Raw genomic sequence first — 23,518 nt, 5'->3', positions numbered from 1 at the left:
CTATCGTGTCCTATATTTCCTTCTTTCTGGCTCAGCTGATTCACACAGCACAGCTGATTTCTGCGCCTCCGCTGTTCTACGTATCAGGGCTGCCTTAGAAGGTAAGCAGCTGAGCTTCAAACTGCTGTATTTCGAACGCTGCGCACAAATACGTTAGGTACACGTGCAAAGCACACGCTCACCGAACCAGTTGTTAAACCGGTTACCGCCCACCACTGGTTAGGGTCCCTATATTATCAGAAACAGAACAGACAGTCCAACCAGATATTGCAAGGATGGACAGGAACCGAAATCCACAACATATGTAGAATATTAGAGTGTTTGTTCCTGTATACTACCCGTCCCTACTGGTACGAGTCTGAGCAGAATTTGCATGGCATTAAAGACTGTCAGTTGGAGGGGACCAGAAGGTGAGTTTTTTTCCACACTGGCCCCTCCTCTATGGAACATCCTACCTTTGGAGATTAGAATGGCCCTAACCCTGTTAGCCTTTCATCAGCTCCTAAAAACCAATGCCTGGGGTGCTGAATGTATCAAGGGCCTCATTTTCTGGCTGTATTAACTGGCCAAGTATCTTGTATATTTCATCTGGATGTTTTTAGTGTTTTAAAATGTTTTAGTATTTTTAACTGTAATATATTTTTTTGAATTGTAAGCCATTCTGAGTTATTGACTGAGATAGGCAGCTTACTGAAATTGAATGAATGAATGAATGAATGAATGAATGAATGAATGAATGAATGAATGCTAATACTTGTCTCTTTTTAAAAATGTAAATATTTAGTTCATCATTGTAGTTCATCATGTAGCTGAAAAGGAAGGTAGCTGTAAACTTATGGGAGATAAAAGGTTTGCAAAAGTGCAAAAATCTTTTATAACCCATAACCGCAGGTAATGATAGTAGCTATGAGGGGAAATAGAAATTGGGAGGGTAAACAGACCTGAATGAAATAGCCCAGAATAATTAAAAAAAACAAAAACAGATCTGAACAGGGATAATATATATATCAGCTTCTTGTTACAAGACCCACTTATTAGTATTATAATTTATGTAAAGAAGGCAAAATCAGAAAATAGGGACCTACATTTTTATATTATACAGAGCAGCCTTGCAAATCCCTTTATTTCCATAGTTAATCATATAATTCTTCAATCGTGCCAGGATGATAGAAATGTAACTTCAATTTTTTTTGTGAATGGAAATGCGAAAATGAATAATAAATATGTGACAATTTACAACTATATTAAAACCCTAGCATTCATACCCACGATGAACTTGTTCTGGCAGGATTTAAACTGGTTCACCCACAAGAGGCTTATATTTCATTTCAGAGACCCATTGACTCACTGGAGAAGAGCCTAATGCTGGGAATGATTGAGGGCAAAAGAAGAAGGGGACGACAGAGAATGAGGTGGCTGGATGCAGTCACTGAAGTAGTCGGCGTGAGCTTAAATGGACTTTGGGGGATGATAGAGGACAGGAAGGCCTGGAGGAATGTTGTCCATTGGATCACAATGGGTCGGACATGACTTCGCAACTAACAACAACAACCAGGGTCCAGGTTGTACCTGGAAGAGAACAGAATCATGTAATACATTGAGGACAGTTTTCACTTACTGCTGACATGATGAGCTCTCCGCCTAAGTTCTGGATTTCAGCTTTGACTTGGCTGCAGATTTTGAGTTGGTGGGAGTAGAGCTTGATTTGTTCCAGGTAAGCAAGTAAGTCTTGCTTACATGACCAGTCTGGACACTAAAAAATAAAAGCAAAAATGCATAAGTTGAGCTAATTACTTTTAACATCAGGGATCCCAAGAAAAGTGAGCTAAGAGGGTGCAATAACTCCCCCCATTTTCCTTTCTTTTCCCCATTTTCCTTTTTTCCCATTTCCCATTTTTCCTTTTCCCATTTTCCTTTCCTTTTCCCATTTTCCTTTTTTCCCATTTCCCATTTTTCCTTTTCCCATTTTTCCTTTCCTTTACCCATTTTTTTTTCCAATTTCCCATTTCCCATTTTTCCTTTTCCCCATTTTCCTTTCTTTCCTTGTGGTGTAACCTTGTGGTGCAACCGGAACAATCTTGAACTAAATACACTCAAAAATCGTAGAAATTGTGGTAAATTTTAGAAGAAACTCTCCTGTACTATCACCTCATACTAGACAACACAGTATCAACAGTAGAGACCTTCAAGTTTCTAGATTCTATCATATCTCAAGACTTAAAATGGACACCTGACATCAAAAATGTCATCAAAAAAGCACAACAGAGAATGTTCTTTCTGCACCACTCAGAAAGTTCAAACTGCCCAAGGAGCTGCTGATTCTACAGAGGAATTATTGAGTCTGTCAGCTGCCCCTCCATAACTGTCTGGTTTGGCTCTGCAACCCAAGACAGACACAGACTTCAATGGATAATTAGAACTGGAGAAAAAACAATTGCTACCAACCTGCCTTCCATTGAGGACCTGTATACTGCACGAGTCAAAAAGAGGGCTGTGAAAATATCTACAGACCCCTCACATCCTGGACATAAATTGTTTCAACTTCTACTCTCAAAATGACGCTATAGGACACTGCACAGCAGAACAACTAGACCAAAGAACAGTTTTTTCCTGAATGCCATCACTCTGCTAAACAACTAATTCCCACAACATTTGTCAAACTATTTACTAAGACTGTATTACAGTGGTGGGTTTCAAAATATTTTTACCGGTTCTGTGGGCGTGGCATGTCTTGGTGGGCGTGGCAGGGGAAAGATACTGTAAAATCTCCATTTCCTCCCCACTCCAGGGGAAGGTTACTGCAAAATCCCCATTTCCTCCCAATCAGCTGGGACTTGGGAGACAGAGAATATATGGGTGTGGGGGCCAGTCAGAGGTGGTATTTACCAGTTCTCCAAACTACTCAAAATTTCCACTACCGGTTCTTCAGAACTGGTCAGAACCTGCTGAAACCCACCTCTGCTGTATTACTATTATTCTTCTCATCCTTCCTATTATTACCTATCTCCTCCCACTTATGACTATAACCTTGTTTCTTATATCTCTATGATTTATATTGTTTGTTTAATTTGTTTCCTAGTATGATTTGATTGCTTATTTAGTAACCTGTGACTATCACTAAGTGTTGTATCTTATGATACTTGATGAATGTATTTTTTCCCTTTTCTTTTTATGTACACTGAGAGCACATGCACCAAAGACAAATTCCTTGTGTGTCCAATCACACTTGGCCAATAAAGAATTCTATTCTCTCTTTTTTTTTTAAACAGATATCCATACTATTTAAACTGATTTCAGAAGAAGCTCTTATGCATTTCAGAAATGGCTTCTAGGTGCCTGGAGGGAAAGGTCAGGGAAATTGAAATGAAAATGAAATATTCCTGGAGGGTGAGCAACTAATTGTGCAGTCCTCTGGGTTTTGGCCATCTCACAATCCTGTTTACGCCTTTCCGTCTTTCCTCCAGGCATCCCAAATCTCTTACGCTCCTTATCAAGATTTATGTAACAAAGCATTGCTTGCTCGAACTCAGATGCTGGGTGAGCCTCATAAATTTACAGTTGCTCTTTTGTACTGCTGCCAGTTTACTTATTTGATAGCGTGGCTGTTTTTGCAAGAGGTACATAATAATGAACTCCATGTTGTTTTATGCATCTAATACCTATGTGGGGGTAATGGTGTTGTTTCAACTTCTTGTTGTTGTTTTTTTATGTCTGGAACAGCAAATACAAATGTCCCCTTCAGGAATAAAATATTATGGAGCTGAATAATCACCCATACTTGTCATTCTGCAAAACATTATGAATAGTATCTTCAGTGTGTGCTCTCCTATTTCAATGAGTGAGTTTCTGTGACCTGAATATGAAAAAAAAAAAAGACAACTGACAGCGTTTTCACATGCAGCTGCTTCCACTACTTGATCTCTCCAAGACAGTTTGAAACTGACCCTCCATTGTCTTCAGTTCTGCTGAAGTCCCACAGAAAAAAAGGGAGATATCACCATGAGGTCCTCAGTACTTCCTCCAACTGATCCGTGAGAAGGTGAAAATTAATGAAAGAAGCAAGTCATTCCAGGAAAACATCAGAGTTGCCTTCCCCTCATTCCTTGTTAAAGATAAAAAAAAATCTCTCTGTGAGCTTCCAGGCCAGAATAGAATAGAATAGAATAGAATAGAATAGAATAGAATAGAATAGAATAGAATAGAATAGAATAGAATAGAATAGAATAGAATAGAATTTTTTATTGGCTAAGTGTGATTGGACACACAAGGAATTTGTCTTTGGTGCATATGCTCTCAGTGTACATAAAAAGAAAAGATACGTTCGTCAAGAATCATAAGGTACAACACTTAATGATAGTCATAGGGTACAAATAAGCAATCAGGAAACAATATCAATATGAATCGTAAGGATAAAATTACAGTCATACAGTCATAAGTGGAAGGAGATGGGTGGTGGGAGCAATGAGAAGATTAATAGTAATGCAGACTTAGTGAATAGTTTGACAGTGTTGAGGGAATTATTTGTTTAGCAGGGTGTTGGCATTCGGGGAAAAACGGTTCTTGTGTCTAATTGTTCTGGTGTGCAGTGCTCTATAGCGTCGTTTTGAGGGCAGGAGTTGAAACAGTTTATGTCCAGGATGCGAGGGGAAATGCGAGAATATTGACCGTTCTAGAAGCTCAGGAGCTGGTGGAGAAGAGAAGCCAGAGATTCCACTAGTCCTCTGCAGCCCTGAAAGGATGTAGGAAGTTAGCACCCACCCCTCTCCTAGGAAAATGAGATATTTTAGGAAATATTAAAAGGGCAGAATATTTCCCCTAAAAGGGAGGCAGAAACTCACCCCCCCTTTTTTTTTTGTCAATGTGCCATTAAAGCCTGGGCTAGTCTATTCTGCATAACAAAGATCTACCTCCTTCAGGCAGAACCATTGTTGTGGCCCCGCCCTCTGAGTCTGTCCCATCGGAGGAAGAAAGCTCCGAGCATGAGGAAGAGGAGTCAGCCAGGCCTCCCTCTCCAGGCCCCTCCCCTCTGGCATTGTCTCAGGTGCCGGCCGAGGGAGAGGAGATTAGCAGGGAGACAGGTGGCTCGGATCAGAGTGACGGAGAAACATCATTCCTGGACGCACGCCTCCGAAGACGTGATAAACGATTGCAGCAGCTTAGAAGGTGTGCTAGGGATTAGAACTGAGTCACTGGACCACACCCCAGAGACTATATAATAGAGGGTGGTGGTCAGTGATCCTTGTGACGAACAAAACTAACCTTGGATAGTCACTAAAGCCTCGTTCGGAACTGCTGAGAGAAATATTTATTGTTGTCGGACATTTGGAAGCTGAGTATTTATCTTTCTGTTTTTCTGTGAAAATAAAGGCACTTGGCAGACGGTGTGTCTATCGCTGCCAAGTTGGAGATAAAGAAACTGGGTGTGTTCCAAAGTGTTTCCTTAACCCTCGGCTGGCTGTGTTTGTGTGTGTGTGTGGACGGGGACAGATCAGCCATAGTAGGAATTGCTCAAAGCCCTTTCATTACATCATCACCCAGCAAGAGTCAACCAAGCTGGGATTCAAAAGACAACCTACAAAGTTACTCCTGCTTGTCCCCATGGGAGTCTGACAACCAATCAGAACACAAGCTCAAATTCAAAACCCAACAGAGGGCATAAAGCCCAGGCACTCTCAGCATCTCGGCCCTTTTTCTGCCCAGGATTTCAAGCCATGTGATCCTGCTCATCAATAAATCTTCTTTCCAAGCAACTTCCATGAATCCAGTGTTTTTCCCCCCACTTGGAACTGAACCCAGAAGGATATTTCTTCCAACAAGGAAGCATCAGCTTTGATTTCCTTTCTCATAAACTGCTTGCATGATTGGTCGGATCTGGAGCTGGTTTGGAATCAGCTCAAAGGGCTCAAGGACAAGCTCCTTGAATGCAACTTTCATTGGAAACAGGGGTGGGAGTGGGGCGGAGAAGCGCAGATTTAACATTGTCAGTACAGGCAGTCCTCAACTTACGACCACAATTAGGATCAGGATTTCCATCGCTAAGTAAGGTGGGTTGTGAGTTTCCCCCTGTTTTGTGATCATTTTTGTCATGGGAAACACTGCAGTTGTGAAGTGAATCATGCAGTCGTTAAGCGAGTCTGGCTTCCCCTCGATGATTTTGCTTGTCGGAAACCAGCTTGGAAGAGGCTAAATGGGGATCATAGGACCCTGGAAATGCTGCAACTGTTGTAAATACATACAGGTTGCCAAGCACCCAATTTTAAACACAACCGTGGGAATGCTGCAATGGTCAGAAGTTACTTTTTTCAGTGATGTTGTAACTTTGGTTGCTAAATGGATAGTTGTAAGTGGAGCACTACCTGTAAAAGGTTTTAAGACAGGGGTGTCAAACTCTTCTGTCAGGGTTCCGACAGATGCCCTAATTAAATCATGAGCCTTGAGCCAAGCTTCAAAAGAAATCCAGTTATTTATTAGGAGCTTCATGTCGGCACATTCCAAGTGAAGCCAACTCTGACCCCACGTAATTTATGCCCACAGTCATGACCCTGTTTCCCCATTCCCCCCATGGTATGTCATCAATCACATTTGCCAACAGAGCAATTTCACGGGTTGTAGATATCACTCCCCTCTGGCCGCTGTGGGTAACCCTGCGAGACAGCCTTGAGAGAGATATGTCTGGAATGTGCTTTTGTATTTGCCTGCCATGCTGCTTCATTGGTTTTTCCCATCCCCCTTGCCTATGGCAACTTGAAAGCAGGCCAGGGATGCTTTGTGAGTTGACACTCACATCGTCACATCATCATGTGACGTATCATGACTTTTTTCCTCTTTGTTAAACCAGGGGTGAGCGTGGCTAGCGCGTGACCCATCTGGCCCGCGGGCTGCCAGTTCGACACCCCTGATTTAAGAGATAGGAAAGATTACTTCATATTTGGATTGTGATTCTAAAATCATTATAATTTTGTATATTATATTTTCCTTTGGATTAATATATATTTTCCTTCTTTTTAATGGGTATCACAATTGAAACAGAAATAGCGATCTTATCTTTTTCACAATATTAGGTAATGAGCTGCCATATTTTCTAAAGGCTGTGGCAGAATAATTTGGGAACAGACCGAGATCCAAAATTCAGAGCTTTACATACACTTTTCCTACAGAGGAGGCATCTCAAAATATTATGATCCTCTATTGAGACTGAAAGATTCCTGATGAGAATAAAGACATGCACCATGCAGCTAGTTTGAGAAAAATCATATTTGTGCAATTGCTTCCTTCATTTTTCCCTCACTAGTAATTATGCAGAACTAAAAATTGTTTACATCGCTAAAACGTTGTACATGTTTTTATAGTAATACACTCCATTGAATCAATATGCTTTGTCCCAAGTAATTTAGTTGCACCCGAACAATGCAAGTTTCCTTCATTTTTCAGAAAAGAAATCTATATACAGCCTATTCCTCTGTGTGTGTGTGTGTGTGTGTGTGTGTGTGTGTGTGTGTGTTTATGTCTCTGTGTGGCTTTGAGTCTGTGTTGACTCCTGGCAACTGTCTGGACTGGTCCCTGCAGTTTTCTTGGTCAGGTTTTTCAGAAGTGATTTGCCATTGCCTGCTTCCTAGGGCTGAGATGGAATGACTGGCCAAGGTCACTTAGCTGGGTCTGTGCCTAAAGCAGGACTAGAACTCACAATCTCCTGGTTTCCAGTCAGGAACTTTAACTACTGCACTTAATTGGCTCTCAGACTTGAGGTGGCGCAGTGGTTAGAGTGCAGCACTGCAGGCTACTTCAGCTGACTGCTAGCTGCAGTTCGGCAGTTCAAATCTCACCAGCTCAAGGTTGACTCAGCCTTCCATCCTTCCGAGGTGGGTAAAATGAGGACCCAGATTGTTGGGGGCAATAGGCTGACTCTAAACCGCTTAGAGAGGGCTGTAAAAGCACTATAAGTGGTATATAAATCTAAGTGCTATTGCTATTGCTATAGCCTATTCCTAGATCACTACAGACATCCTATTCTGGGGAAAGGGTGAGATCCATCATCAATGACATAATATTCAACACAGAAGTAATGACAATAGCAGGAATTCGAAAAGAGATCTCGGTGCTCTTCTACAATAAACAACACAGGCAGGCACTAAAAACATTAAATGGATCGTAATTCCACGCTTATGGTGATTAGAATCTATAAACTACTAAAACCTGCTCGTCTATTTGTAACCTTCGATTAGCTGAAATGGTATGTCACAGGATAACAATTTTTGAATCAAGGTAGCTCAAATCTGCTAGCTTTACAGAATGTGTGGAAAATCCAGGCCCCATTAATCCTGCGTAATTTAAATTTTAAGGACCTTCAAATCCAGTTGTATTTGCAAATTTGTGACTGCTTCAGCCCCACTAGTCAGCTATGGTCATAGGATCATAATTTCCAACACTCCCTGCCAGTTTCCCACAAGCAAAGCCAATGGGAAGCTAGCAGGAAGTCAGATCCTGCTGATCCTCTCAGATTCACCTGGCTAGGTGGCTCAGTGGCTAAGACGCTGAGCTTGTCAATCAGAAAGGTTGGCAGTTTGGCGGTTTGAATCCCTAGTATAGGTCTCCTGCATGAGTAGGGGGTAGTGAGTAGTAGTGAGTAGGTAGTGAGTAGGGGGTAGTGAGTAGATGACCTACAAAGTCCCTTCCAACTCTGTTACTGTTAATTTGATGCAAAAGATGCAGAGGTTCTACTGTTAAAGATCCGGTCCCACTGCTTTTTTGTCCAGCTGGAGTCATCCTATTTATCTCTTTCAGTAAGGAAATATTGACGAAAGAAGATCCAGTAATAGATTATAGGTTGTCTGGTTGGAGCTAAGTGAGAAATGGTATTGTCATTTAACACTTTGCAATAAATAAGAGAAAATTTGCTACTTATTCATAATTCAAAACGTTAAACAGAAAACTGAAAAACAATAGAAAATCCCTCTAACTGTATTTATTTATTTAAGAAAAATTTTATGGCCACTCAATTCACTCTCAGTGACTCTGGGCAGTTTACAAGGATATACTGTTATTAAGTAAATCTTTCTTCAGTTTCACCTCAGCAATTTTCAAAGGAAATACATTTACTTCCCTTGTTCTACTGATTTCAGAATTTACAACACTAAAATCCATGTTCAATAGAGTGAAATATATATTTAAAAAAGCCATGGAAATCTACGGTAGATGGATTTGACTGCAGCACCGATTTCAGTGGGGTCTCACTAAAGAGCAGATAAAGCGGAACCAAATTTATAATATTCTAAACAGCCAGACGAGTATCTTAATTGGCCTGATTGTACTTATCATAATCATATTACTGTAATTTTTGTCTCAATCATCTTAACATATTTAAAATCTTTTTTATGGTAATTTACTGATATGCAATAAGACAGAATCCTAATAAAAATAATGTCTTAATTAGAATTTGCTTTGTAAGTTTCTGACTTCTTACAGTTTTGTAACATAAGCAAAAAATGGATTTTTATAACATTCTGTGATCAGCTTTTTTTTCTTCCCCAAACTGATTTCTAGTTAACATTAAGGAAGATGGTTTGATGTTTCTTCAACAGGCACTAATGTGTGAAAGTTTTCTTCCTAAGTATATAATTGAGTTGAGGGAATGGGGGATGGGAGGTGAGAAAGCATTTCATGGGAAAATAAGATAGCCAAAAATTCTGCATTTGGGATCCATTTAAATTACTCAATTGAATGGCATGCCACACCATAACCAATTGGATATGCAATTCATTGCAAGCTGTTCCCTATGGAGGAAAAACATCTATATGGATCTCAACAAATGTGGAGTATAAACTACTTTCCTGAACTTTCAGAAAGAAGAATAGGAAATCAACCTTCCTGGTCCTAAAGCCAAGAAACGTGCCTTAATTTAATTTAATTGATTTAATTTATTTATATGCCGCCCCTCTCCGAAGACTCAGGGCGGCATAAAGCTTCCTCCTGGTAAAAATGGTATATGATGAAAAGAACAAGAGATGAGAATTATATTTAAAGTAAAATAATAGTATCATGTACAATAAAACAGGTGCTATAGAATAGAAGAGAAGAGGAGGAGAGGAGAGGAGAGGAGAGGAGAGGAGAGGAGAGGAGAGGATAGAATTTTATTGGCCAAGTGTGATTGGACACACAAGGAATTTGTCTTTGGTGCATATGCTCTCAGTGTACATAAAAAGAAAAGATACATTTGTCAAGAATCATAAGGTACAACACTTAATGATAGTCATAGGGTACATATAAGCAATCAGGAAACAATATCAATATAAATTGTAAGGATCCAAGCAACAAAGTTACAGCCATACAGTCATAAGTGGAAGGAGATGGGTGGTGGGAACGATGAAAAGATTAATAGTAATGCAGATTTAGTGAATAGTTTGATAGTGTTGTTTTTTCTGCTGTTATAGGAAGATAGTCCCTAGTGCCGTGATGGCAAACCTATGGCACGCGTGCCGGAGGTGACATGCAGAGCCATCTTTTCTGGCACATGAGCTGTCGCCCAACTCACCTGCAGCTGTGCATGCGCACATGCCACAGCTGGTGTTTGGGCCTTCGGTGTGCATGCACGCAATTCAGGGGACCCAGCTGGTCTTCGGAGCTCTCCTGCATATGCGCACATGTTTGTGCATGCGCGCAAGAATACTTGTGCACAGCACACGCATGCGTAGATGGCTTTCGTGTGCGAGCATTGCACGTGTGAAAACCGCACACATGCACAAATGGTGCGATTGCACATGCAGTGCACAGGGGAGCCGCGTGAAATCTGCGTGCATGCGCAGATGGTGTGGTTGCACACACATGGGGGGCCATGCACGAAAGCCGTACGCATGCACAGATGGTACGGTTGTATGCGCAGCGCACAGGGAGGAGCCGCACATTAGCACAGATAGCAAGCGTGTGCAATGCACGCAAAGCGCGTACCTGTTCGACACTCGGTGAGTAAAAGGTTCACCATCACTGCCCTAGTGCAATCAATCTTGCTTTCCTCCACTAGAAAAGGACCCAGATTGTGGGGGCAATAAACTGACTTTGTATAAAATATACAAAAGTATGAAGGCTATTGCTTAATGCATTGTAAGCCGCCCTGAGTCTCCGGAGAAGGGCGGAATATAAATTAAAGCAAAAGAGAGAGAGAGAGAGAGAGAGAGAGAGAGAGAGAGAGAGAGAGAGAGAGAGAGAGAGAGAGAGAGAGAGAGAGAGAGACAGGAAAAGAAGCAGGAAAATATAAAAGAATTGTGAAAGTCAGACCAAGCTGTGTGAATTCCCCCAGAGCTGGCCAGTAAGAACTCCATGCTTCAGACATGGAAATTGCATAACAAAATACAGCTTTGAGGCAGGAAGGGAGGTTTGTGTATAGTTTTATTAACTACTGGAACATTAGTATCTTGCCTTTCAATCAAGGTAATCATGAGCCTTTATTAGCTTAAGGAAAAGGACAAAGAGTTTATTAGTGAAATTATTCTCGATTTTAATGTCTTTTGGCTATAATAACAACAATCCAGAGAGGAAGAAGTGAAACAGCAAAAGGCCCTGGTGTTTTCTCAATGAAAACAAGGCCTGTGGCTGTGCTGCCAAATGTCTTACTTCCTGGGGCGGTGAAAAGCATCTAAGAATATAATTAAAACAAGAAATTGGCAATATAATTTGAATGTAGAATAAACATTGGTTTCCAATGTATTTTAAGTGATTTGAGGGAGGCTGCATGATTCTGTAAAAATTATGGTGCGGTTTCTTCGTTCATGTAGAAGTTGGAAAAAATTAAAACCCCACAAGAAAACAATTCTACCGTGTTTGCCTGAAAATAAGACCCTGTCTTATATTTTTTTGAACACCGAAATATTTGGGGGGGTCTTATTATTTTGGGGCACATGGAGCAAGACGGGGCTCCTCTTGTCATCTTATCTGATTTCCAGCTCTGTCGCTCTAACCCAACCAGAGGAAATGGTGGGGACCGACTGCACATGCATTTAAATATTTTTGGGGAGGGATTATTTTCAAGGGGGGATTATTTTAGGGCATGCGTTTAAAAGCCCGATTGGGCTTATTATCAGGGAATGTTTTATTTTAGGGGAAACAGGGTACCTGCTTGCTTGCTTGCTTGCTTACATATTTTTGACTAAGAGATTTCAACTGTTGAAGTAGATTGGCAATCAAAATGAAAAATAAGTCTTTTCCCCAAAAACATTTAACATGCGCTCAAAAGCCCGATTGGGTTTATTTTCCAGGGAGGTCTTATTTTCAGAGAAACAGGATATGTTACAGAGAAATACAGCCAGAAGACATCGAATAGTAAAATCTGTACTTGTCGAATTACTATTGACAGTATACATGGAAGCAACCTCTTTCTAGGTATGGCTTCCCATGGATTTCTAATTAGATTTGCATAGTCCAACTTTGGGAAAAAACAAGTAACTCAAACTTTATTGTCACCAAGAGATGAGGATTATATTTAAAGTAGGAATAACAGTCCAGGCACAATTTTGCATGGAAAGTGATATAGGAGGACAGTTTCTAATGTGATCAATTTTGTTTCCCTCCACAAGAAGAAAAAAAGAAATAACCATAAGGAAAACGTAAGAGAATTGTGAATGTGAAACAAACCATATGGGCACTTTCTCACCACACCAATAGAATTCTGGATTTGAGACAGGAAAATTATATAATAAAAGCCTTATTTTGAAACACTTATGGGTTATAAGGTAGGATGAAAGATGGCTTTTGATATGTTGGAAGAAATATCCTTCTGGGTTCAGTTCCAATGTTATGGTCCACCAGCAGCCTGTGGAGCTGGCAGCGGAGTCGGACAGTGAGGAGGCTGGGGAGGACCCTGGGCCATTCCTGGAGTCTGAGGAAGGCCCGGATGAGGGCTCTACGTTGAGACAGAGATGGGGCCAGGGCCATCTGGGAGTGATGCGTGGACTCCGGAGCCCCCAGAGTTGGGCAGCAGAGAGGCAGAGGAACAGAAGGAGCCTGCACAAAGTTGTGAGAAGGAAAGAGCAGCTAAAGCAAAAGGGACGACTCAGGAGTAAGGCCAGGAGATGATTGGCCCCTCCCACAAGGCTTAAAAGAGCAGCAAAGGCTCTTGGGCTCTTTGTAGGAAAGCAACGTTGCTAAATCTGTTTCCAGTTGGCATCTCTTGTTTCTGAACTTCATGGGGCTTTGCCAAGAAAGGCCTTTGGCAGGGTGCCAAAGAAGATAAAAGTTTGTGATAAGCCTGAAGGACTTTTTCTGAAGGACTTGTTTTGGAATTAATTTGGACTAAGCTGGGAATGAAGTAATTCTCAGCTGTTGTAATAAAATAGTTTTGTTTGGGACTAATTGTGTCTTGTAATGATAAAGTGAGCCTAGGTCACAACATCCAAGTGGGGAGAAAGACACTGGAAACAATGGTGGCTGTTTGGAAAGATGGTTTTTAATGGTGGACAGAACCACATGGCTTGAGGTCCTGGGCAAAAAGGCACATGGAGTAGAGAGAGAGAGAAAGAGATTTATACCCTCTGTTGGGATTTGAATTTGAACTTGTATTCTGATTGGTTGTCACACTCCCATGGAGCCACACGGGTAACTTTGTAGGTTGTGTTTTTGAGTCCCAAGTTTGGCTGACTCTTGCTGGGTGATGATGTAATGAAAGGGCTTTGGGCAATTCCTATTATGGCTCTGCCTGAAGGAGATAGATCATTGTTATGTAGAATAGACTGGCCCAGGCCTTAATGGCCCATTGACAAAGGTAAGGGGGGGAGCTGAGTTTCTGCCTCCCCTTTTGGGGAAATATTCTGTCCTTTTAATATTTCCTAAAATATTTCATTTTTCTAGGAGAGAGGTGGGTGCTAACTTCCTATAGATACATCTGTATCTTGCCTTTTAATTCTAGTTTATTCTGCAAGCCCTTATTACTACAATTTTGTAGTGAAATTATTTCAATAATTATTTCACATGGAAAACAGTGGGAATATTAGAAGAAACCAAACTGAAAAATGCAAGGGAATTTTAATAGGAGACTTCAACCAAGCATTGACCAACAGACTCATAGGCTTACTTTCTTGATGGACCTATCAAAAGACATAAGCAAACGCCCAGTTTGAATTCATCAGTTCAGATCAACATACCACATTCTCCCCATTGTGCAAAAATCAACCAATTCAATGATCACAGGGAAAGAATACCATCCATCAGACATCAATGTTAGCCATCACAGAGAAAGCAACCGATACAAAGATAGAACAGCCATCTTAGCAGCTGAATAAATAATCTACCAATAATTAGGTAACAGTCACATTGCAAAGCAACATCTGCTCACAGAATTACTTAACAAGTATGTTCAAAGCAGGCAAGGCAGAAGAAGAACCATTGCAGGAACTGGGTATGTCTAGCTTAATGAAAAGAAGGACTAGGGGAGACATGATGGCAGTGTTCCAATATCTCAGGGGCTGCCACAAAGAAGAGGGAGTCAAGCTATTCTCCAAAGCACCTGAGGGCAGGACAAGAAGCAATGGGGGTAGAAACTAATCAAGGACAGAAGCAACTTAGAACTAAGGACAAATTTCCTGACAATTAGAACAATTAATAAGTGGAACAACTTGCCTGCAGAAGTTGTGAATGCTCCAATACTGGAAAATTTTTAAGAAGATGTTGGATAACCATTTGTCTGAAGTGCTGTAGGGTTTTCTGCCTGGGCAGGGGGTTGGACTAGAAGACCTCCAAGGTCCCTTCCAACTCTGTTATTCTATTTCTATTTCTATCTTGTTATCCTGCTCCTTCAGAATCTAACCTTTGATTCCATACAGCAGTGTATATCAATCTTAGTAACTTTTAAGATGTATGGATTTCAATTCTCTGAATTCCCCAGCCAGAGTATCCAGGAGTACACTAGAAAGATGACACCCAAAGATGACCTGCAGAGAGACTGGCTGAGTCAACAGCAGAAATGGGAAGAAGATCAAACAGAGGAAGTGACATGCAAGACAGTATATGGGCCAGACCCTCTCAGATGCGAGATTCCACAGTAAGTCATAGAGAATAAGAAGGCAGTGGTAGAAAAGGACCAGAATGTCAATGTATGAGAAATTATGAGCTGGGATAGCCATAACAACAAGTCAGCCAATGAGAACTCTTTGGTGACTAAGAAACAGGATCTGTTGTGAGCCATGGGAAATGGCTCGGAGCCTGGGCATGGGTGACATGGCTGACAGTTAGAACAATTAATCAGTGGAACAACTTGCCTCCAGAAGTTGTGAATGCTCCAACACTGGGAGTTTTTAAGAAGATGTTGGATAACCATTTGTCTGAAGTGGTGTAGGGTTTCCTGCCTGGGCACAGGGTTGGATTAGAAGACCTCCAAGGTCCCTTCCAACTTTGTTATTCTATATAAAATCCTCACATCTGCAAAACTCCTGCTGAAGGAAATGTCTTATATGATAGAGCTAATGTTAAATCACAACATATCCCCCCCCCAGGCAACAATCCATATTGCCTAATTCAATGGTTTCACATTTTGATGGTGTGAGATGGCATGAAACCTAAATAAAAGTCATTCATTAGAAACTGTTCTACTTTATGAACTGGAAAAGGTCAAAGATATGCAACACTGAATCTTCATTACAGACTGATTGCTTATTTCAGGCACACTTTCACATTAGAGCGGGGGGAAAATGTATTTTTTTTAAAAAAAACTTGTTTTATGATGGAGGTGTTGACTGGAAGGTGGTCTCAGGCTAACAGAGCTGTGCTTTGAAAGGTACTGTGAATGATGAACTGTGTTCCACTGAAATGACATTATTAGCTTTGGCAAGAAGCTAATTCAGCTATCTCCCAGTTTTGCCAACCATAAAGAAAATCTTTGAAAAAAGATGTGTCCAAACTGCAGAATAATAAAGCACCTAGCCCACAGTTCACTGGCAGGCAACAATCGTTGTTATGGAAAGGTGTGCATATAGTGGGAAGAGATAATCGGGAACGATGCCAAGCAGCTATTTCAGCAGACGTCTCTGTACCCTTGGCTGCTGATTTGGCGCTCTCAGTTTTCTGCCAGGCTACCACGTTCAACACGAGCAGCTGGATCAGGGTTGCGAAGACACAGGGTTGAAAGAGCCTTGGTGGCGCAGCAGACTAAAGTGCTGTTAAATAGCACCAGCTGCCTGCAATTACTGCAAGTTCAAATCTCACCAGGTTCAAGGTTGACTCAGCCTTCCATCCTTTCGAGGTAGGTAAAATGAGGACCCGGATTGTGGGGGCAATAAGCTGACTTTGTATAAAAAAGAACACCGCTTAGGGGGAGGGGGCAAAAGCCCTACTAAGCAGGTATATACAAAAGTATGGAGGCTATTGCTTAACGCATTGTAAGCCGCCCTGAGTCTCCGGAGAAGGGCGGCATATAAATCGAACCAATAAATAAATAAATACATAAATACATATGAAGGAAACTCTAGTCCAAGGCTGTCAAACTCATGGCCCGCGGGCCGGATGCCTCATGCACTGACCACGCCCATGCCCGGTGTAGCGAAGGGGAAAAAAAACTCCCGATACGTCACGTGACACTGCCGTGACAATGTCAATTTGACAACACTGCTCTAGGACATTATTAACATGTACACTTATAGCTTATTTTACTGACACACTTTACAAAGCAAAAAAACCATTGAAGTCCAGACAAGTGAGTTAAACGTACCCCATGAGTTAATTTATCTTTAGTAAGAATATACTCAAAATGATATTTAGTTATTTAATTATTTAACAATACCTATCGCCCAATCCACTCCAAATGGACTCCAGATGGAATCTACCCAAGTCCAAAGATGTGCACTAAAAGGCAGGGGTGAAATCCAGCAGGTTCTGACAAATTTTGAGTAGTTCAGAGAACCGGTAGTGGATATTTTGAGTAGTTCGGAGAACTGCTGGCGGAAATTTTGAGTAGTTCAGAGAAGTGGCAAATATTACCTCAGGCTGGTCCCAGAGTGGGGTGGGAATAGAGATTTTGCAATATCATTCCCCCAGGAGTGGGGAGGGAATGGGGATTTTGCAGTATCTTTCCCCCTGGAATGGGGTGGGAATGGAGATTTTGCAGTATCCTTCCCCTGCCACGCCCACTCAGGGGTGAAATCCAACAGGTTCTGACAGGTTCTCGAGAACCAGTAGCGGAAATTTTGAGTAGTTTGGAGAACCGGTAGCGAAAATTTTGAGTAGTTCAGAGAACTGGCAAATACGACCTCTGGCTGGTCCCAGATTGGGGTGGGAATGGAGATTTTGCAATATCCCCCCCCCAGGAGTGGGGAGGGAATGGGGATTTTGCAGTATCTTTCCCCCTGGAATGGGGTGGGAATGGAGATTTTGCAGTATCCTTCCCCTGCCACTCCCACCAAACCACGTCCACCAAACCACACCACACCCACCAAGCCACACCCACAGAACCGGTAGTAAAACAAATTGGATTTCACCACTGGTCTTACTTGAAAAAAAATAAGATAGCATTCCTGTTAAACAAGAGGTTTTATTATGAAGCCAATTACGGGGTTTAAAATGCAAGTTACCAAGATAATTTTAGAATGGTGACAAATGATGAACTGGTGCATCTGGTTTAATAATTCATTCTCCAAGAGCTGTAGTAAATTTTTAGCAATCTGCTTGACAAAGAAAATAGGCACCTGACAAAGAATATAAAATATATAATAGTATTTGGAGCATGGGGTCAGTTGTAACACAAGACGTGTTATGTTCTCCCTGTTTTCTTACCTGATTAGAAATGAGCCTTGCAAGAACATCCATCCTAGATCCTGACTCTGAGATCATTTTAGCTGCATTAATCACATCTGATGTATTCTTCAGTGGTCCTCTGCCCCTTTAATTAGAACAATATATATATGATGAATATTAAACATCTGGTACAATCTTAGAATAAATATGAGCATACAATTTCTTTTGGTCTTCTAAGAATGTCTCTGTTGCATTGGAAAAGAAGAGATGTCTCTGCAACCATGCGATCACATTTTATCTATTGCATGTGTGATGACTCTGATTCTCAAGGTGGGTTTCAGCAGGTTCTGACCAGTTCTGGAGAACTTTTGAGTAGTTCGGAGAACCGGTAGTAAAAATTCAGACTGGCCCAGCCCCCATCTATTCTCTGCCTCTCAAATCCCAGCTGATCAGGAGGAAATGGAGATTTTACAGTATCCTTCCCCTGCCATGCCCACCAAGCCACACCCACCAAGCCATGCCACGCCCACCAAGCCACACCCACAGAACCGGTAGTAAAAAAAATTTGAAACCCATCACTGCCTACAATCCACTATAAAAATATTTTAAATCAACTTCTAAAAGGTAAATTAGCAACAACACCCAAGAACTGTGCATGCTGTCTGGATGAACAGGAAATGAAGAGAATTATTATAGCTACACACACACACATATATAATGAAAACAAATAATCAAGATAGCTGCACAATCTTCTCGGAGCAATAGCAATTGAAAGAAATTTGGCAACCTTTCAACAAAGTTTGCTGAGCTGCTAGAAAAGGAGACAAGCAACGTCCTCATCCAATCTTGCATGACTCTTAAGACCAAATGAGATGTCATAAATTCAACACGCCTCATCATTTAAAGACCTTACCTTTAGGAGAAACCCTTCCATACTTCCACCTCTTTCAATACGAGACAACACAGTATCAACAGTAGAGACCTTCAAATTTCTAGGTTCTATCATATCGCAAGATCTAAAATGGACACCTAACATCAAAAACGTCATCAAAAAAGCACAACAAATAATGTTTTTCTGCACCAACTCAGAAAGCTCAAACTGCCCAAGGAGCTGCTGACACCGTTCTACAGAGGAATTATTGAGTCTGTCATCTGCACCTCTATAACTGTCTGGTTTGGCTCTGTAACCCAACAAGACAGACACAGACTTCAGAGGATAATTAGAACTGCAGAAAAAAACAGTTACTATCAATTTGCCTTCCATTGAGGACCTGTATACTGCACGAGTCAAAAAGAGGGCTGTGAAAATATTTACAGACCCCTCGCATCCTGGACATAAACTGTTTCAACTTCTACCCTCAAAACTATGCTATAGAGCACTGCACACCAGAACAACTAGACACAGGAACAGTTTTTTCCCAAATGCCATCACTCTGCTAAATAAATAATTCCCTCAACACTGTCAAACTATTCACTAAATCTGCACTATTATTAATCTTCTCATCGTTCCCACTACCCATCTCCTTCCACTTATGACTGTATGACTGTAACTTTGTTGCTCGTACCCTTACGATTTATATTGATATTGTTTCCTGATTGCTTATTTGTGCCCTATGACTATCATTAAGTGTTGTACCTTATGATTCTTGATGAACGTATCTTTTATGTACACTGAGAGCGTATGCACCAAGACAAATTCCTTGTGTGTCCAATCACACTTGGCCAATAAAAAATTCTATTCTATCTATTCTATTCTTTGAAAAGGGCATTGAAAGAACATGTGAACAGTTCTATTTTCTTTAAGGGGCAAAACCAAAGACATTCTTGAATGGGAATGGGAATCAAATATTGATGTTGAAAAGGAGGCAAAACATTAAATCTGCTTCGGATGTCAAGGGATGTTGGCTTAGTAACTTGCATGAGAGAATGGGCTTCCAAACAGATACCCAAATAAGGTGGTTATTTTTTGGAGGCAGGGAGGTGGGTTTACAAGTCCTGCTCAATATCTGCATTGAGGATTATTGTGAAAATGTTAAAACCACCCTGTCTTCTGATTTAAAATGGAAGTTTTACAAAATGATGTACCATTGATGTATGATGCTAGAGAAATTATCTAAGAAGAATAACTTCAAATCTCTGTTGGAAATGTGAAATAGAGAGATTTTAAAAATTTAAAAATGAATCAGATGCAACTGGACTTTTGTTACATGCATCAAGCATGCAATGTGGTGGTGGAAAAAATGCCCATCTGGGTTCAGTTCCAAGTGGGTAGAAAGACACTGGAGGCTGTTTGGAAAGATGGTGTAATGGTGGACAGGACCACATGAGTTTTTTGGGTCCTGGGCAAATGAGCACATGGGAGAGAGAGAGAAAGAGAGGTTTATAACCTCTCTTGGGATTTGAATTTGAACTTCCTGTTCCTGTGGCAAGGGCATGTATTCTGATTGGTTGTCAAACTCCCAGGGGGCTATGCAGGGGTAATTTTGTAGGCTGTCTTAAGCCCCAGGCTTGTTTGAACGTTGCTGAGTGATGCAATCTTCCCAGGTGCCATGTGGTGAGATGGGTATAGGGCTAATCCTATTATGTCCTGAGGGTGAAGGTCTTTTGTTTTGCAGATAAGCTGGCCCAGCCTTTTGTCTTGTAGATAGGTTGGCACCAAAATATCTGCTGGCGGGGAGGGTGGGGGGCAGGGAGCTGCAGCTTTGAGTTTATGTCTTAACATGTTTCTCCTCTAGGGAAAATATAATATTCCTCCTTTTTATTATTTCCTAGAATATTTCATTCTTCTAGGAGATGGGTGGGTGTTAACTTTCTACAGTGGGAAATAGGCTAGGACTTATGGACAGTCAACTAGAAAAAGCCTGTGGATTATTGGTTTTATATATGACAACTGCAGCAAGGTTATTATAAGCACAAAGATGGGAGAATACAGAAATACCTATCATGGAGGAAGGGATTGTGAAGATGGCAGACCTTGCAGAATTGGCTAAACTGACTTATTTGATGGACAGAACAACAAATACTTTTAAAACAGAGTGGAAACCCTTATGGACTTTTTGCTGAAAGTGGATAAAATGAACTTATGCTTTCAGGGTTTATTAGTTAAAAATATTTATGGGTAGAAGCAGGGTGAAATCCAGCAGGTTCTGGCAGATTCTGGAGAATAGGTAGCGGAAATTTTGAGTAGTTTGGAGAACCGGCAAATACCACTAATGGCTGGTCCCAGAGTGGGGTGGGAATGGAGATTTTGCAGTATCCTTCCCTTGGAGTGAGGTAGAAATGGAGATTTTGCAGTATTCTTCCCCTGCCACGTCCACCAAGCCACGTCCACCAAGCCACACCACACCCCCCAAGCCACGCCCACAGAACCGGTAGTAAAAAAATTCGAATTTCATCACTGGGTGGAAGAGAACTAAATATACCGTATTTTTCAGAGTATAAGACGCACCGGAGTATAAGACACACCTACTTTTTTTGGTTGTTTTTTTTTAAAGGGTTTTTTTAATTTTTTAGACAAACACACATACAAACATACAATGTATTTTCTTTGAATAGAGTATTTGGCTGGTTCACAAATTTAAACAGTGTTTAGTCATTTCAATTAAATTTACAATTTCTATATTTCCTTTTTGCCATATTTATTCCTCATCTATTTTTTTTAAAAAAAAAACAATATTACCCTTCATTCTCATCTCTAATTTTAATCAAATTCAATTTTTCCCTTCTATTCTATATTATACTCTTTTCCATTGTCATCTATTTTTATATCCATCTTCACATTGGTTAATTATTTAATATTACAATTGTTTAATACAAATTCAACATTTTAATATAAATCAATTAGTTATATAACTATCTTTTTTGTATATTAATCAATATGAACATGAATATTCCAATTATTTCCATGCAATCCAATTTCTTACAAATCAATTAATTATATTTACCAATAATAATAAACAAATAATTTCCCCCATATATTCCTCCAAACCACAACTTAACCATTTCTGCTTTCAACACAATATACAATTATTAGTATCTCAATTATTACAATTTCCTAGTTAAATAGAGCTTTTTTTCTTTTGTGTTTTAAAATCTTGAACTCTCCTCTTTTGCCCTAAATTTCCCATTGTTTGCCTACCCTTTTTGGTGAGCAAAAAGAAAAATAAATCTCTCCCTGCCTCATGTTGCAGCAAAGAGCCTGCTTTATTTTCAGTTTTGTTTTTTCAGCATAGCTAGGGAAAAAAAATTCTGCTCCAGCACTCTTTGCAGCAAGCAGGAGAGCCCCGCCCAAAACAGCTGAGAGCAAATTAGCTGAGAGTCGGGAGGCTGATCTAATCAACTTGTGCTAATTAACCTATACTGAAGCTGGAAGGGGCTGTTTTTTCTTGCTGTTTGCTTGCAAGAAGGTAACTGCTGCGAGGCACAGGCCAAAGGGTGAAGGCCAGTGGGTGGGCAGAGCTACATTCGGTGTATAAGATGCACCTAAATTTTCACCCCCTTTTGGGGGGTAAAAAGGTGTGTCTTATACTCTGAAAAATACGGTACATAATTTGGGAGGGAGGAAATGTTAATTTCTGTGTTTGCACTGCAGCAAAGAAGATAAGAAGTCACTTCTTTAAACATTTATTTTTGTTTCTCTTTTTGTTATCTTTCACTTTTTCTTTTGTTTTTTCGTATTTCTTTATTTTTTTTTCTACTGTTACTTTGGAAATAGAAAGTTATGTAAAGTTTTCTTTTAATAAAAAATATACCTTTAAAAAATTATATTGAGGGTGCATAGTCTTACATCCCGGCAAATTCCTTTTTGGGCCAAGGGAAAACAGAAAGAACAATGATTTCTAAAAGATACTCTGATTTGCCTGTTAAGATCATTTGTCTCCAACCTCTGTGCCAGTGATACCATTGATCCTTGCTTATGTCCAGAACTGATTAACTCCAAATTGAAAAGAAAAAAAAAAAAGAAAAAAAATGTGGGGTGTTGCCCCCTCACATGTCTTTTTTTCCCTAAAAAAATATTTTTAGTAAATGACTGGTCCCCAAAGCACACTGAATTAAGGTTTGGTTTTAGCCGTTCTTATCATTCCTTTGGAGGAAAGAATTAAAATTTTCTTTGCTATATTTAAAAGCAAACATTAGAGCTTGAATTTCCAGCAGCCAATTACTTTACTGAAAATAATCCTGTAAAATAAGTTTGGTTAGATCATTTCATTCTCAAACAAGCCCGTTTTTAAATTAGATAATTTACATGTCTTGAATTCAGTCTTTACAATTGGGAATAATACTTAAAATGATTCTCTTAGTAATACCCAACACATCTGGATTTCTCACAATTCTTCAACTCTCAAAATTTTTAGAATACAATTTTAACCCAACATTAAGATCTTTAACATAAATGTTTTGTATAGTTTTTGATACAAATATGTCAGAGTTCGTAAATCCAGAAAGCACACACAGATAAACTGATTCAGCAGGATACATTAACTTCTTTATATGCACAATGATACATGAAGTAAGTTTACAATATCAACATATAGAGCTGGCAGTGGAGTCGGACAGTGAGGAGGCTGGGGAGGAACATGGGCCAGTCCTGGAGTCTGGGGAAGGCTTGGACGAGGGCTCTGCATCAGAGGCAGAGATGGGGCCAGGGCCATCTGGGAGTTATGTGCAGACTCCGGAGCCTCCAGAGTCGGACATCAGAAAGGCAGAGGAACAGGAGGAGCCTGTTCCTAGTCCGCGCATGCGCAGAACTGCCAGAAGGCAAGAACAGCTAAAACAAAAGGGACAACTTGGGAGTAAGGCTTGAAGATGATTG

At 40.5% G+C, this 23,518-nt stretch overlaps 1 protein-coding gene across 3 annotated transcripts in view; it reads right to left on the bottom strand.

Moving 5' to 3' along the window:
* The window catches only part of CTNNA3 (catenin alpha 3), a 954,378-nt gene that overhangs the window by 29,137 nt on the left and 901,723 nt on the right, over window positions 1-23,518 (bottom strand). For 2 of the 3 annotated variants that reach the window (XM_070945838.1, XM_070945839.1), the window contains 2 exons: window positions 17,746-17,851; window positions 1,619-1,753 (listed from right to left, as the gene is read on the bottom strand). In XM_070945838.1, coding sequence (XP_070801939.1) covers window positions 1,619-1,753; window positions 17,746-17,851 — 241 coding nt within the window. Of the gene's footprint in view, window positions 1-1,618; window positions 1,754-17,745; window positions 17,852-23,518 lie in introns of those variants that run through there. The other variant, XM_070945840.1, reaches the window with a different exon arrangement.

The sequence above is a fragment of the Pituophis catenifer genome, unplaced genomic scaffold (genome assembly GCF_029215685.1).
Source record: "Pituophis catenifer annectens isolate HBS135680 unplaced genomic scaffold, rPitCat1.0.hap2 SCAF_6, whole genome shotgun sequence".
NCBI lineage: Eukaryota > Metazoa > Chordata > Lepidosauria > Squamata > Colubridae > Pituophis > Pituophis catenifer.
Note: the sequence above shows the minus strand (reverse complement) of the source record. Positions and strands in the feature narration are given on the sequence as shown.